The 16,170-nt window shown below is 38.3% G+C and overlaps 1 protein-coding gene across 1 annotated transcript in view; it reads left to right on the top strand.

Annotated features, from left to right (window-relative positions):
- The window catches only part of Nsmaf (neutral sphingomyelinase activation associated factor), a 62,760-nt gene that overhangs the window by 32,412 nt on the left and 14,178 nt on the right, over positions 1-16,170 (top strand). Inside the window, exons 10-17 of the mRNA XM_042666836.1 lie at positions 5,887-6,016; positions 7,516-7,587; positions 10,366-10,474; positions 12,528-12,704; positions 13,870-13,949; positions 14,437-14,527; positions 14,631-14,694; positions 16,106-16,157. Coding sequence (XP_042522770.1) covers positions 5,887-6,016; positions 7,516-7,587; positions 10,366-10,474; positions 12,528-12,704; positions 13,870-13,949; positions 14,437-14,527; positions 14,631-14,694; positions 16,106-16,157 — 775 coding nt within the window. The remainder of the gene's footprint in view (positions 1-5,886; positions 6,017-7,515; positions 7,588-10,365; positions 10,475-12,527; positions 12,705-13,869; positions 13,950-14,436; positions 14,528-14,630; positions 14,695-16,105; positions 16,158-16,170) is intronic.

Raw genomic sequence — 16,170 nt, 5'->3', positions numbered from 1 at the left:
TCTTAGAGATTTGTTATTATTTTTTTGAGACAAAGTCTTGCTATATGTAGCCCTGTGTAGCCTCTAACTTAAGATCTTCCTACCTCAACTTTTTGGGTGCTAGAATTATAGGTGTGAACAACCATGTTTGGCTTACTTTATTTTTAAACCAGACATAGGGCTCTTTAGTTTGTTTCCTCTTGTACTTTTTTGGTAAGTGTGTAGATCCAAAAAAAGTGTCCATTTCACTTAAGCTGTCAGATTTATTGGCATATATTTGTCAATGACCTTTTAATTTAACAGAATCCATAATAGTGATTACTTTTTTTTTTGGTATTGATTCTTAAGTTTTCTTTGTTTTTACTTTATCAGTATTAGCTAGGGCTTACCAATTTTATTGACTGCTCAAATGACAACTTTGGAATTTGTTGTCCTTTTTTCTATTTTATTTAAGATTGATTCTGTTTTTTTTTTTCTCTTTTACTTCCTTTAGCTTACGAAGAACAGAGTAGACTTCCACTAGCTCCTTGAGAACAAGGCCTAGCTGACTGATATGCTACCTTCCTTTGTAATAGAAGCACTTAAACTTAAAATACTTTTTCAGTACTGCTTTAGCAGCATTAGACAAATTTTGTTACATTTGCATTATCGTATAAAATAGTTTATAATTTCTGTCGGTCCATAAGTATTTGGGGTAGGTTGTTTAATTCCAAACATTTAAATATCTTATTGTTGCTGAATGCTAAAGTATTACTTGGTCAGAGAGTATATTCTGTATGATTTGTCTTTTTGTATTTGTTAAAATTTGTTTTATGGCCCAGCATTGATCTCTTTCCTAAAAAAGAATATGTGCTCTGCAGTTGCTGAATATAGTGTCCTATAAGTGCAATGTCAATCCTATTGGCTAATGATTGTTAATGCTATATACTTTATTGCTTTGTGGACTTATTCTATCAGTTAGTGAAGGATGTTCAGATTGCCAGTGATATTTAAGAATCATTTCCCTCATGTCTTCTAATTATTTACATGTATAGTAGCTTCTTGATGTTATATCTTTCATCCATGTGCGGTGCCACCTTTTTTCTTTTATCTGCAATGCCTTTGGTCTTGGTGATTTCATGTAGCCATGTCTCTTTACGTGTTTGATGGATGATGAATCTTTTCCATCCATTCCATGCCTAGCCTGTTTGTGCATATATCCTATTTCTAAAAAACACACATTATAATTAGATAGTTGAATCATGTGTTATGCATTCTGATAATCTCTTCTTTTAAATTGGAGTATTGGGTACATAAATCATGATTATATAATTGTATAGTTTTCAGCCCACTATCTTAGCACCTTATTTGTTATTTGTTCCTTTGTTCTTGCTGTCTTGCCTTATTTTGGGTAAACCTTTCAGTTCGCTGTTTTATTTATTATTTACTTTTTTAGGTATATCACTTTGTGTTATTTTTATGGCTACTGTAGAGTTCAAAATATATACCTTGTACTTCAAATATTATGTTGTGCTACTTTAATAATAATAATAATACTTGGGTGTATTCTTTTTAGCCTTCCCTGCGTATTGTGGTTCATTATCTTTAATTTCTACACATATTAGAAACTCCACAATACAATAATGGTATTTCTGGTTTAAAAAGCTACAAGCTGGCCAAGCACCAGTTGCTCTGGTTTAAAAAGCTACAAGCTGGCCAAGCACCAGTGGCTCAAGCCTGTAATCCTAGCTACTCAAGAGACTGAAATCTAAGGATCATGGTTCCAAGCCAGGCTAAGCAGGAAAGACCATAAGACTCTTATCTTCAGTTAAATGGCAAAAAGCTAGAAATGGAGCTGTGGCTCAAGTGGTAGAGTGCTGTCCTTGAGCAAAAAAAACTTCAGGGTTAGCACCCAGGTCCTGAGTTCAAACGCCAGCAGTACTGGGTTCCCCCCACCCCCCCCCCTCCACCTTAGGGTTTGGTTTGTTTGTTTTTGGTTGGTCCTGAGGCTTGAACTCCGCCTGGGTACTATCCTTGAGCCTTTTTTTTTCCTCTCAAAGCTAGTACTCTACCACTTTAAGCCACAGCTCCAATTCTGGTTTTCTAGTAGTTAATTCAAGGTAAGCATCTCACGAACTTTTGCCCAGGCTGGCTTTGAAACACAGTCCTCAGATCTCAGCTTCCTGAGGAGCTAAGATTATATACGTGAGCCATCAGCACCTGGCTATCTTCCTTTTTCTTTATGTGGTTTATCTGGTGTCATTTTTCTTATACCTAAAAACCTTCTATAGCATTCCTTATAATGTGGATTAATTCTTAATTGTTAAGAGATTCAGCTTTTTCTCTCACCAGGTTTTGCAGGACCTTTTTAGATACAGAATAGTTTTGTTTTTTTAAATCATCATTTTAAAGATTTTTACTCCATGATTTCTCATGTGGAGTCACAGGAACTGGTATTATCTGTAAGTCCAATGTGATTTCTTTGTATTCATTCTGCTTTGTAGAATCAGTGTATAAGGAGAAAACACAGCTTTCCTACTCTGCTTCCAATGTGTAATACTTTTGTGATGCTGTGTTGGTTCTCTGACTCCAGCTAGGTATCCTGCAATTCAAGTCTGACACTGTCCACCAGGTGCTAGCTCAAATTGCACAGGTTAGGAACTCAATTCCACAGGACTGCCCCCAATTCAGGCACCAGCTATATGTCCAGTTTGTCAGTTATGCTCTAACTCGCTATAAATCAGAGGTTTCCACAGCCTACTCTTTAGGTTTGATCTTTTGTTAGAATAACTCGCAGAAGTTATGGAACACTTAGTAGTATATTAGTCAGATTGTGATAAAGGATGCAGGTGACCAGTCAGGTGGAGAGATCCTTAGGGGTCTGGAATGGTCCTGAACACAAGTCCTTCAGTTCCTGTGGAGTTGGGAGTTGCCACTCCTTCTGCACATAGATGTGGTCACCAACCTGGAAGTTGTCCAAGTCTTGTAGCTTAAAGGACTCTTAAGGAGCCTTCACCACATAGGATGATCTGTTATTAACTCATTCTCTAGCTTTTCTCCCCTTCACCAAGGATGGGGTGAGGTTGAAAGGTCCAATCCTTATAATCATGGTATGATCTTTTTGGTGTCCTGACTATATCCAGAAGTCCACTAAGAGGCTTTGTTATCAAGAAAATCCCAGGGGAGGAAGTGCTCTGTGTCATAAATTATGTCCCAAGATCAAATATTACAACAAAACAGTCACCTAGTACCCTTGCTGCTTAGGAAATTACATGGATTTTACAAACTCAGTGCAGGAACTTGAAGTAGAGAGGAAACACATATTACTTTACCATGGCGCATGTGCTTTAGAATATCACATACCCATGAATTGATAGCTTTCGTCAGTTGTCAGCTGTTTTCTCCTTGGATATATTTTGTTCTATTTCCTGTTGTTTCTTCATGTTGTACTTAATGTTACTATGTTGTTGTTGTTGTTTTGGTCTGTTATGGGGTAGGGCTTGAACTGTAGGCCTGGGCACTGTCCCTCAGCTCTTCAGCTCAAGGCTAGCGCTCTACCACACCATAGCACCACTTCCGGCTTTTTCTGTTTATGTAGTGCTGAGGAATCAAACCCAGGGCCTCATGCATGCAAGGCAAGCACTCTACCACTGAGCTACATTCTCAGCCCTGTTACTATGTTTTATGGTTACTCAGAGGCCAGATATTTGGTTCAGTATTTTTTCTTCTTCTCTTTCTCTCTGTCTTCCTCATTGCTGTCAAGACATTTTTATTGACCTGTTTCTCAGTTTTCCTGGGCTTTTCTACTCTGTCCACTCTGTTGTTAAGCTTCTTTAACTTACTTCTGATAGCCAGATTTTATTTATTTCCTTTGGTTTTCATACTTTCTCTTTCTCTTCTGGAATCCTCTCTTTACATATGTTGTTCATCCTTTTTGCTTTGTTCCTTTTTACATTTTTTATTGTTATTATAAATGTGATGCACAGATACATAAATCAGGTAAAAAATGTATTTCCTTTTGGACAATGTCACCCCTTTCCTCACTCTCCCAGTTTTTCCCACCCACAAGTTGTATAGTTTAATTTCAACATAGTGTCCATTGTGTACCATTGCTATATTTGTTCACCCTTTGTCCCTCCATTTCCATGTCCCCCTTACCTTCCCAAAGACATAAATGAACAAAGAAGACAAAAATAAAACAAAAACAGCAACAAAGAAAAGTCCTTTTGTTTCCATTTCCTGTCTTTCTATGTTCTTGAGTATATTCATTATGGTGGCCATCTAGTGTTCTGACAGAGCCAACACTTGGGTTTCCTTCTCTTAAGTCTTTTTTTTTTTGAGCATAGATCATATTTTCTTGTTTCTTCGTGTGTCTTGTAAGTTTTTATTGTATGCAGGATAGTTTGTTTACTGGTAAAGACTGAACTAAAAAATATATACCTCCAAAAATAACATGTCTAGCCTTTTTCTTGTTGATTCTGTCAGGTTGTTTTTGGAGTAAGGCTTTGTGGTAGCCCTGGGCTAACTTCAGGTCACTGCTGTCTGCACACTATGGAGGGAATAGTTTAGACTTTTCAAAGAGACATAGAATCTGAGCACTTGAGCAATTCTGGAGATTCTTTGGAGCTTTAAGACAGAGCCTTTTGAAATGGTTGAGATCAGTCTTACTGTCACTGCAATCAAGAGCCTTTCACATCTCTGGGAGCTTTCTTTCCCCTCCAATCCCTACTGTGGCTTTCTTTGAAAATCCCTTCTTCTATACCCCTTAGTCCTACCTGTTATAAGCTACTCTTTTCCTTCCACTTACCTACTACTTTTTTTCCTCTGGTTAAATTCATGTAGGTTTCTTTGCATCCTCAGCTTTCTGAAGGGCTTTAAACATTGTGAGGATTGTTGAACTTACCAATTGGTTTTGGTCATTTCAGTGAAAGCTTCAGGGTTCTCTTTCAATTTGGACGTGCAAGCTTAGAAAGCTTATTGTACTCCGTTACTTAATCAATAGATATTCGCTCCAATTTTGGTTCTGCGGAGTGACGCACGCCCTCATGCATGCTAAACAAACACCACCACTAAGCTCCATCTCCAGCCCCAGTGATTTAAATAATTACCCTAAAATGTTGATTATTTGCTTGTTTCCCTATTAACTTAGTAAAAGAATAGACTTTTCTGATGATGTACTATATAGATTGGTAGTAGAAAGATTATCTTACCACAATAAATCCAAGCCAATATTTCATCAAACTAAGGCTTCAGGTTATTGTAATTATGTAGTCAGAGCCTAATAAAAGTGTATGTGGAATAATTGACACCTGTGTCAGAGACTACAATAATAGATCATTCTTTTTAAAATTATAGATGTATTTGTAGGTTGTGAGTTAGGTTAAGTCAGTTCTTTTATTACTTTTGATAGTATGGATTTTGAACTCAGGCACTGGTGCTTGTTAGGTAAATGGTCTATCACTTGAGCTACATGAGGATCCTGCTCAGGCTGGCCTGTTTTCACAATCCTCTTACTTCCACCTACCAGAGCTGGGATTCCAATTATATACTACCACACCTGGCTCTAAAAACTGGGCCTAAAACAAAAATTGAAAGTTATATAAATGTAGGAACAGCTTCAAGGACCATTTATTTTGACAGGAATTCAAATAGTTATTTGATGTTACTTGAAAAATATGTGTGTGTGTGTGTGTGTGTGTGTGTGTGTGTGTGTGTGTGTGTGTGTGTGTGTGTGTGTGTGTGTGTAATCTTCTGCTCTTAAGAAATCAAGTTTTCATTATACCACCAAACACATCAGCTTCATCCATGCAACCAAGTTATAAAATGACTTCTCTCACTTAAATGTACTGTTTAGATATGTGTCTGTCACACCATCTAGACAGTGTAGCAAATTCTGACTTTTCATGTTGTTGCATAACATCTTTTCAGATTCCAGAGTGTTTCCGAAAAGCTCCATATGGAGTGCAAAGCAGAAATGGTGACACCTCTAGTGACAAATCCTGGACATGTGTGCATCACAGACACCAACCTCTATTTTCAGCCTCTCAATGGGTACCCGGTACGTAGACCTCAGGGCCAGGGTTGGAGTAACCTCATCTATAGGTGCAGTTTTCCAGATGTTTGCCATCAAAATCACTGTACCTTTGAATTTTGGTGGTGATCAAAATCATTTACTGATTCCCAGCCTTTGTGTCTGCACAGTCTCCCTATGTAGATCTTGTGACTAGTCACCAAAATTTAAGCTTCTCTAATCTACTTTTGTTATTCTGACACCCTCACTGTTGGTGCCAAGAGTCACTAGGAACTTAACATTTTTCTGCTAGGAAGCATTGCTGGAAAAGAAATGGATGTTTCCTGCATATTTGTGTGCATACACTTATGTTGGTACTTCTTACCTCTCCTAATTGTAATCACAATTAGTAGTAGATCCGAATCTTCTCTGAGGCAGCACTGTTACCTGCCATTCTCCACTCTACCAGACATGAGGTAGAGATGCTACATTCCAATTTGGCAGGGTTCCTTCTCTTTCACAAAGACTTTAGCCTTAGGACTAGGCCACAAAGCAAAGGTAAACTCAGATTTCTACACCACCGCTTGTTACTTACCTATAACTAGTCTCTTTTTGAAGTGGATCCTTGAAAGGGGAGCAATCCTGACACTCTTGCAGTACATTTTGCGCCATTTGTCCATGCTGCTTATTGAATCAGGAGTATTTTCCCCTATTGTTCATGGCTCTAAAACAGAAGAGATGCTAGAAGGATTTTGTCCACTAGGTGGTGGTGCACAAATGCCAAGTTCTCCCGTGTGCTTGCCTAGAGTGACATTCTCTTGGAATACCTTTGGCTTGGCTACTGCCATTATTGTTGCTTGGGTAAAACATTTATAGAAAAATGTATAAGTACATGCTACAGATTCAGGATCCATTGTATGAGCACTCATCCCTTCCCAGGGCTCTGGGCCAGGATCCATGATCTGACTTGGAGTCTTCAAGGCAGTTTCCACAATTGAATAACATGGCCTCTGTACTTCTACTTCCTCTCACCTGGGCGCAGGGATATGGAAGTTTTGCCTTTGGGCTGATCACCTGTATTTTCTACTGTTTCAAAAGTTCTAGGGACTGAGGAAACTTTTCTTCTTCCTTAAGACACAGTTTAGAGACTCTGTCTTTTATAGGCTGAAATTGTTGAGGAGGTAAAAGATTCTATCAAGAATAAATGTATACTAAGCAAACCATTGATCTGTAAAATGTAGCTGAACTCCTGCATATTTAGTTGTTATTCTTGCCCTTCAGAATTCTGCATCATCCAGCAGTCTCACAGTAACCTGAGAGGTAGATGACTGCGTTGTCCTTTGGGAGGTACTGTGTGGGAAGTAGGAGACATGGTCAGGGTTACAAAACTACTGAAAAATGGCAGAACAGAATGCAAAACCAGATACATGATCTGTGTTGAGAGTTCCCTTTCTAGTTCTTTAGACAGTACTCTTGGAAGATTTAATTATTCCCCCCCCCCATATAACATTAAGCAATATTTGACATTGTCTTTCTACTTTTTAAAGAAACCTGTAGTCCAGATAACACTCCAAGATGTCCGCCGTATTTACAAGAGGAGGCACGGCCTCATGCCTTTGGTGAGTTCAAGTGCATTCCCAGGCTAAGTGGATGGTTGCCATACTTTCAGTTTGGTTGGTGGCTTATGGACTTTCAGACTCTTTATTGAGAGAGATCTAAAAAGGTGCAAGTATATTATAGGCATGTGAACACCATTATAGGCAAGTGCTTTTTTTTCTCTTGCATATACTAGAAATCAATAGAGGAAAAGAGCTTCCAATGCTAAACCATTTTTAGTTCCACAAACATGAGGGCTCAGAGCATCTTTGAGTTTCTCACTATGAAATGTTGTACCCCTGTTTCCCAACGGGACACCCCAACACTCAATTAGGCTAGGAGTCTTTATTGCTATGTGGTGACTGCCTCCAGCTCCCAGAGCTTCAGAGTGTAGCAGCCAAGCCCTCTTACAGCAGGATTTTAAAGGGATAAGCCACACACAGGTGACAATTTTGCAATAAGCCAAAGCAAGCAAGCTGGGGATACAGAAGCAAGGATTACAGTTAGCAGGAACTTGGCTCTGGGAGTACAGAAGCAAGAATTACGAGTTAGCCAGAATTTGGTGGTTATACCTGGGTTCCCCCTCACCCATTTCTCAGATTCTGCAAAAGGTCAGGTGTTCTTGATTCCGGTTAGTCAGGTCACTGTGTCTTCTGCATCATCCCTGGCCGGGAGAGTCCCCTAAGGCAGATGCTGAGTGTTTTACTACTATTTATTGAATGCCACTAACCTGGTACCTGGTGTTTAACTCTCCCTAATTTACTTCAAGCCTTTATCTTTGGAATTTTCCCTTTAGTGACTAACCTGTAGTTTCTTTCTACAAAGAGGTTCTGCCTTTAATGTTTTGCCCTGTTCTGTTTTGTTTTGTTTTTTTTAATTTTGGCTAGTCAAAGGGTCTGAACTCGGGTCCTGGGCACTGTCCCTCACCTCTTCAGCTTAAGGCTAGTGCTCTACCACTCGAGCCACAGCACCATTTCTGGCTTTTTCTGCTTATGTGGCACTGAAGAATTGAACCCAGGGCCTCATGCATGCAAGGCAAATGCTCTACCACTGAGCCACCTTCCCAGCCCTTGCCCTATTCTTTTTTTTTGGGGGGGGGGGGAGGGTGGTCCAGTCGTGGGGCTTGAACTCTGGGCCTGGGCACTGTCCGTCAGCTCTTCAGCTCAAGGCTAGCACTCTACCACTTGAGCCACAGCACCACTTCTGGCTTTTTTCTTTTTGCTTATGTGGTGCTGAGGAATCGAACCTAGGGCCTCATGCATGCAAGGCAAGCGCTCTACCACTGAGCCACCTGCCCAGCCCCCTTGCCCTATTCTTAATGAATAATTTTGTTCTTTTTCTGATTTCACACTTTACATTCTTTTGTGGGGGTTATCACACTAAATTTTTATGCTTTCTGGGCTTAGGCTAGAATAATGTTTATAGAACATTCAAGTGCTGTTCACCATCTGCTCAATGTAGCTAGTTCTCAAAGTAAACAATGGAAGATTTTAAAGAAATTGACTTGGGTTTCTAGTAGGGCTATAGTAAAAATTAACTTATATAACAGTCTTTGGGCTTAGAAACAGGGAGAATCACTACTTAAATTCTATGTTTTTCCCCCATTGTCCACCTTAAACTTCTGTGAATGCTTACATTTGTCTAATCAACTTTGGAAAGCAGTTTTACAGAAGTGGTGATGCCTTTTTATATGGACATCAGTATAAATTAATTTTCTTCTTTTTGAAGGTTCATTAATAACTTGAAGACATTGTAAAAGCATTGTAGAATTTTAACTATCTCTTTGTATTTCTGAATTGAGAAATTTAACTGTCTTGCTGCAAAAGGAAGCTTCTCCATTTCTAGCTCTAACAGGGAACTGGGGAGATGGATACTATTAGAAATCTCCTCTGGGTATATAGGAGCAATCAGAAAAGAGAAATGGGTTTGGGGGTATGGCTTATTTGGTAGAGTATTAGCCAATGAGTGAAAGCAAAAGGAAAGAAAAAGATGAAAGTAACATTGATTAAGTGCCTTCTATACAATGTATATAACATCAATGTATATAACATCTCCCTCTTTGCCCTTACAATCCCTGTGGAATGAATGATTTCCAGTGTTGCAGATGAAGAAACAGACTTCAAGAGTTAATTTCTTAAAGTTTGTTGGCTAGCAAATAGCAATAGTCTGAATTTGAACCCAGGATAACTTTGGGCTATCATCCTTGTCTGTGTCTGTTCTGAATAAGCCTTTACAATATAATATTCACAAAGCCCATCTCTCTTTCCTTCCTTCCCTTCCTTTCCTTTTCTTTTTTTTCTTTTCTTTTCTTTTTTCTTTGAGTCATACAGAAGTTGGCAGTCCTAAGGTTTGAACTCCACACCTTAAATTTGTTAGGCAGGTGCTCTACCACTTGAGCCACATCCCCAGCCCTTTGGCTCTAGCTGTTTATTAAATAGAGTCTTGCAGTTATGCCGGGGCCAGCTGGAATAACAGCTGTATGCCATCACACCCGGATTTATTGGTTGACATGGAATCTCATTAGTGCTTTGCCTCTGGCCTCAAACCATAGTCCTCCTGATTTCTGTGTCTCAGGTAGCTAAGACTACGGGCATGAGCCATTGTGCTCAACCTACCAAAGAACATTTTACAGTATATGTAAATGCTTAGAGAGATAAATGATATCTGAGTCAAAGTATAGATGTGAAATATTAATATAAGATCTACAAAATAAGAATATAAATGTTTAAAAGGCTTTTGTAGTTTTTAATTTATGATAGGATTTGAAGGTGACTATGATGTTTTTCTTTCTGAATTTATAGGGCTTGGAGGTATTTTGCACTGAAGACGATCTGTGTTCTGACATCTACCTAAAGTTCTATGAACCTCAAGACAGAGATGACCTCTATTATTTTATCGCCACATACCTAGGTTTGCTGCTCACCCTTCATTATGTCTTCTCATATAATGATAGTTCATTCCTAAAAGCTAACAGCAGACAAGAGAAGAAAAGTGCCCTGTCTAGAGTTCTTTCTGTGATTCTGCTTCCTTCCTCCATCAGTAATGGTCATTGCTGAAATTTTATCTTAAAAAACAAGGGAAATGGGGCTGGGAAGGCGGCTCAGTGGTAGAGTGCTTGCCTTGCATGCATGAGTCCCTGGGTTGGATTCCTCAGCACCATATAAGAAGAAAAAGCTGAAAGTGGCACTGTGGCTCAAGTGGTAGAGTGCTAGCCTTAGCTGAAGAACTGAGGGACAGCACCCAGGCCTAGAGTTCAGGCCCTGTGACCAACAAAAAAAGGGGGGAAAGGGGGAATATTAAATTCATGTAGGTAATAGTTCATTTTAGTTATGTGTTTTTAAAACTCTAGATAATTTTTATCTGTTTTAACTCTTTCAATGACCTCCAAATTGAATGAATTATGAAGAATCTACCCAGATGTTTTTATATTCATTCATGTCTTCTATTGGTCTAATGGAAACTAAAGATTGTGTGTCTGAATGTGAGACAATACAGTCACTGATTGTGGTGAACCATGCACAAGCAACACTTGAGCTGTGTATACTTCAGGCTAGCAGGATAATTTCATTAATGACTGTTCAGTGTTTCAAGGACAACATGAAATTTTCCACCTTTATATTGTTGTTATTGAACTTGAATTTTTTAATCGAACTGTATGACTAAACCAAGTTTACAAGGTTGTCAGATCAGTATAAATGAATTTTTTAAATGAATGTTGGGATTTGATTACTATCTGAATTTTGTTTAACTTTTAGTGTGCAATGAAATCTTTATGAGCCATATGGTAAAGTACATCTTTCCCTAGATATGAAATTTTCCTACAAGAAAGAATAGTTTATTTTTCCAAGAAGTAATCTATCTTATTATACAGGTTTGTAGTTAATGTTTTTTTCCACTCCTGAGCCATTTAAGTTTATTTAACTTGTAAATATAGTTTTCCTACAACTTTGCTTTTATCTCTAGTTCCTGATTTTTATTTTATCTTATTTTCCTGACTATAACAAAATTATAGCAAAAAAATTCAACTTTGTGGTAAGTCCTAAAATCTCAAGTCAGAACTGTGTCATGACCTAAAACATATTTTCTCAAGCTGTCAGCTCCCTTTGAAATGATGCTAAGGTTGTTCCTTGGTTTGCAGAGGGGTTTCCAGAGTGGAAATGAGGGGTAACAGAAATACTTTAATTTTCCTGTTAGCTGATTAGTAACTTGCTAATATTAAATAAGAATAAATATTGAGGGGCTGGGAGTGTAGTTTGGTGGTACAGTGCTTTCCTTGTATGCATGAAGCCTGGGTTTGATTCCTTCATACCACATAAACAGAAAAAAAGCCAGAAGTGGAGCTGTAACTCAAGTGGTAGAGTGCTTGAGCAAAAGAAGCTCAGGGACAGTGCCCAACCCCTGAGTTCAAGCCCCAAGATTGGCAAAAAAATAAAAATAAAAATAAATATTGAATCAACATGTGAGTTAAGTTGCTTGATAAAAATTTGAAAGCAGAATTTTCTGAACAAAATACAAAATGTACTTGTTTTTAGGATAGTTGATTCCTTTGTACACTAAGCAACTACTTTGAGAAAACTAATCAACAGCCTATATTTCTTTATTTTAAAATGTATGTTCCAGCTGGGTGTTGTTGGCTTATACCTACAGAATCCTAGCTTCTCAGGAGGCTGAGATCTGAGGGTCATGGTTTGAAGCCAGCTCCAGGCAGGAACGTCTATAAGATTTTTATCTCTAATTAACTGAAAAAAAAAAAAAAAGCTGGAAGAATGATGTGGCTCATGTAGTAGAGCTTCACAGCCTTCAGTAAAAAAGCCAAGGGACAGCAACCAGGCTCTGTGTTCAAGATCCAGTAACAAAAAAAAACATGTTCAAGAAGTTTGTGACTAGATTTTTAAGCAGCTAGTTCTTACATGTGAAGTAAAAGTGAATGCAGTGACACACTCCTGGGTCTGTTTCCCATTAGAGCACCATGTTGCAGAGCACACTGCTGAGAGCTATATGCTACAGTGGCAGCGAGGACACCTGTCCAACTATCAGTACCTCTTGCACCTCAACAACCTGGCCGACCGCAGCTGTAATGACCTCTCTCAGTACCCTGTGTTTCCGTGGATAATTAATGACTATCACAGCACAGAACTGGGTAAGTGCTGCATGTGTGGATGCTGACAAAGCTAAATCTGACATTGTCATCTTTCTAAATAGTTTTTAAGGAGAGATGACGTTCTGTTTTAGAATTATGATGTGGTAAGTGAAGAAGTTAGAGCTCATTCATCTTTATTTTTAAAGATGACCAGTTTCCATGCATACACACACACACACACACACACACACACACACACACACACACACACACACACACACACGTATATTTTCTTTGCCATCTCTTGAAGGATATATATATATATGAAAAAAAGGATAATTTTAATCGGTGTTATTATTATTTGTAAGTACCAAGTTTTGAAATATTTAATTTTCTTACTGAAAATTATGACTGTTGATAAAATTATTTTCAAATATTAATAAAACTTATGATTACTCCCCTCAAATTATGCATTATAAAAGATCAGAAAGGAAGAAATAAAAAATCATCCATAATTACATTACTGAAAGTCATTTTAGTTTTGCGGTACATAGACTTTGGTCTTGTTCCCTCAAATTATTTTAATAAAAATGTGATATTTTAAATTTTACTTTATAATTTTTAAAAATAAAATTAGCTGCTTTTGACAGTTTGAGTTGAACCTTTGTAACTGAAAGAATAGATTGTTTTAGGAATTTAAGAAGAGTAAAATAATGAGCTTTTTAATTAGTTTAATTTTTATGTTTCATTTGAAAAGAAATTTTTTTTAGTCAGTCATGGGGCTTGAATTCAGGGCCTGAGCACTGTCCCTGAGCCATTTTGCTCAAAACTAGCCCTCTACCCCTTGAGCCACAGCTCTATTTCTGGATTTTTGGTAGTTAATTGGAGATAAGAGTCTCACGGACTTTCCTGCCTGGGCTGGATTCCAACTGATTCTCAGATCTAAGCCTCCTAAGTACCTAGGATTACAGATGTGAGCCAACCAGCCCCTGGCAATTTTCTGTTTTTAATCAGAAAATAATTGTTTGAAGAAATTCACATTCAAAGCCAGATTAAAGGTACTACTTTTCTGTACTGTGCTTTTCTGTGCTGCTGTATAACAAATATAAATGCTATTCTTCATGGATTCATGTCTATCTAAAATTACTTTGTAGAAATAAGTGTGTAAATTTGGATCAGTTAAGGAGTGGTATAAGCTGAAGTACTTACTTATTTATATTTACAGACTTGTCAAATCCAGCAACCTTCCGGGATCTTAGTAAGCCAGTGGGAGCCCTGAATAAGGAGAGACTAGAGAGACTGCTGGTATGTGGACTGGATGCAGGATTCTTGGTTTTTAAGTAACACAATGAGCCCTGGACTCTGCTTTCTCCCAGCCTCAGAGGAGAGGCTGTAGGAATATCTCACCAATCCTCTAGAATGAGTTGTCTTTCCTCTTCTCACCACCAATATCACTGCTTATTACTATTTGCATTTTTTTGGTCTGGTATTCATTCTGGAGCTAGGTTGGAGACTCCTTTAAGGGTTTCTGAATTATTTTCATGAAAGTATTCTGTATACATTGAGAGATGAACAAAATCCATTCTGTTTTCATCTAAACTAATGCTGTTAACACAAAGTTAAGTAATCTGAAGGACCTGTGGCAGGAATGGTTACCAGTGCTCTTCCCTTGTTGTCCTCACTTCTTCCTGCCCAGGAGGGAGTGAGGGAGGACACTGTGTCTGTGCCAGGTCTCTTAAGTCAGCCACTACTTTCTGGCCAGCACTTAGCACTATTTCTTCCTATGTTATAGACACGCTACCAGGAGATGCCTGAGCCAAAGTTCATGTATGGAAGTCATTACTCTTCCCCAGGCTACGTGCTCTTTTATCTCGTCAGGATTGGTAAGGCTGCTCAGGGTCCCCCAATGCAGTCTGTTTTACTTGGCTCCTCAGACTAGATTCTAGATGGTGGCATGATGTAACGTCTTATTATCTCTCCCTTTAGCTCCAGAGTATATGCTGTGCCTACAGAATGGAAGATTTGATAATGCAGATAGAATGTTCAACAGGTTTGATATAAATGTCTTATTTACCTTTTCTGATGCTTTCTGATTACATATGCATAAGATGTTTATTTTGATTCGTTACATATAAACAAAAATGTCCAGAAATGTTTAAAAATTACTAAGAGCTATTCTCTTTCATGATGTGGGTGTGAATGTAGGTGTGGATGTGTGTGAATAAATGGTAGAATTTATTTTTAAATAGAGATTTTTTTCCCCTGCCTCTGTAAGTTTAATAGTAGGTCTCGAAGTTTTCCCCATATAGATATATTTCAAAACCATGATTTTTTTCAAAAGTTATTTTTTAAAATTAGTGTATCATGTTCTAACATAGAACATAATGTATTTAACTTTTTTATTTGTTGAAAATTAAAATTGTTTTTAAATTTTTAAGATTTTTTTTGGTAGGGGTGGTTGGTAGGTAGTGGGGATATTTGAATTCAGGGCCTCATACTTGCAAGGTTGATATTTACTGCTGAACCACACCCTCAGGCCTTTTTCCACTGGTTACTTTTTGAGATAGGGTCTTGCTTTTTGTCTGGGCACATATGTAGACTGCCTGATAGATTTCAGTCTACCTGTTTGGGATGATCAGCATGTGCAGTCATACCCAGCTTCTTTCCATTAAGATGGAGCCACATGAACTTTCCTACTCAAGCTGGCCTGGAACTGCTATCCTTTCCATCTCCGCCTTCTCCATAGCTTTGGATGGATAACAGAGACATGCCACTGTGTCCAGCTATTGGATGAGAAGGTGATCTTCTCATGAGCTAGTGGCATGAGCTAGTGGCATCTAGCTTTAACATTTTATTATTCTTAATAATTCTGCTACAAACTGAAAATAACTTTAGAGTAAATATACATACACATATACACAACCCATACAAATTTTTCCAAACATTCAAAATGCAGAGAAGGAAATCAAGTTCATTTTGTATCCTACCACACCTGCATGATAATGTTATTATTCTATTGGTTTATGTCTCTCTGATCTTTTTTGGAACTCTTTACATATCTGTGACCTCTTAAATCAGTTGTTAAATTTGTTGTGCTGATTTATTAGTGCTTGGGCACTTTGTATGAGGCAGTGTGTGTGTGTGTGTGTGTGTGTGTGTGTGTGTGTGTGTGTGTGTGTGTGTGTGTGTGTGTGTGTGTGTGTGTGTGTGTGTGGTAGGTGGGTGTGGCAGTTAGTGGGATGGACTGGGACTCCACACTCAGCCCTGTGTGATCCTAGAGAAGTCACACCAATTCCCCGGGCCCATTTTCTCTTCTGTCCAAGGGAGGGGGTATTCCCATGGTGCTGAGAGTGATGATGCATGAACCAGTAGATGTTGCAGGCGTAGATGCCAAGGAAGCCCTGTGGCTACTGGTACAATAACTTAGATTTCACATTGTGGGAATTTGTTTCTCACACTAGTATTGCAGAAACCTGGAAAAACTGTTTGGATGGTGCCACAGATTTCAAAGAGGTAAGGATTCATA

The sequence above is a fragment of the Dipodomys spectabilis genome, unplaced genomic scaffold, assembly GCF_019054845.1.
Source record: "Dipodomys spectabilis isolate Male_0828 unplaced genomic scaffold, ASM1905484v1 ptg000015l, whole genome shotgun sequence".
NCBI lineage: Eukaryota > Metazoa > Chordata > Mammalia > Rodentia > Heteromyidae > Dipodomys > Dipodomys spectabilis.
This window is presented reverse-complemented; position numbering and strand designations above follow the sequence as displayed.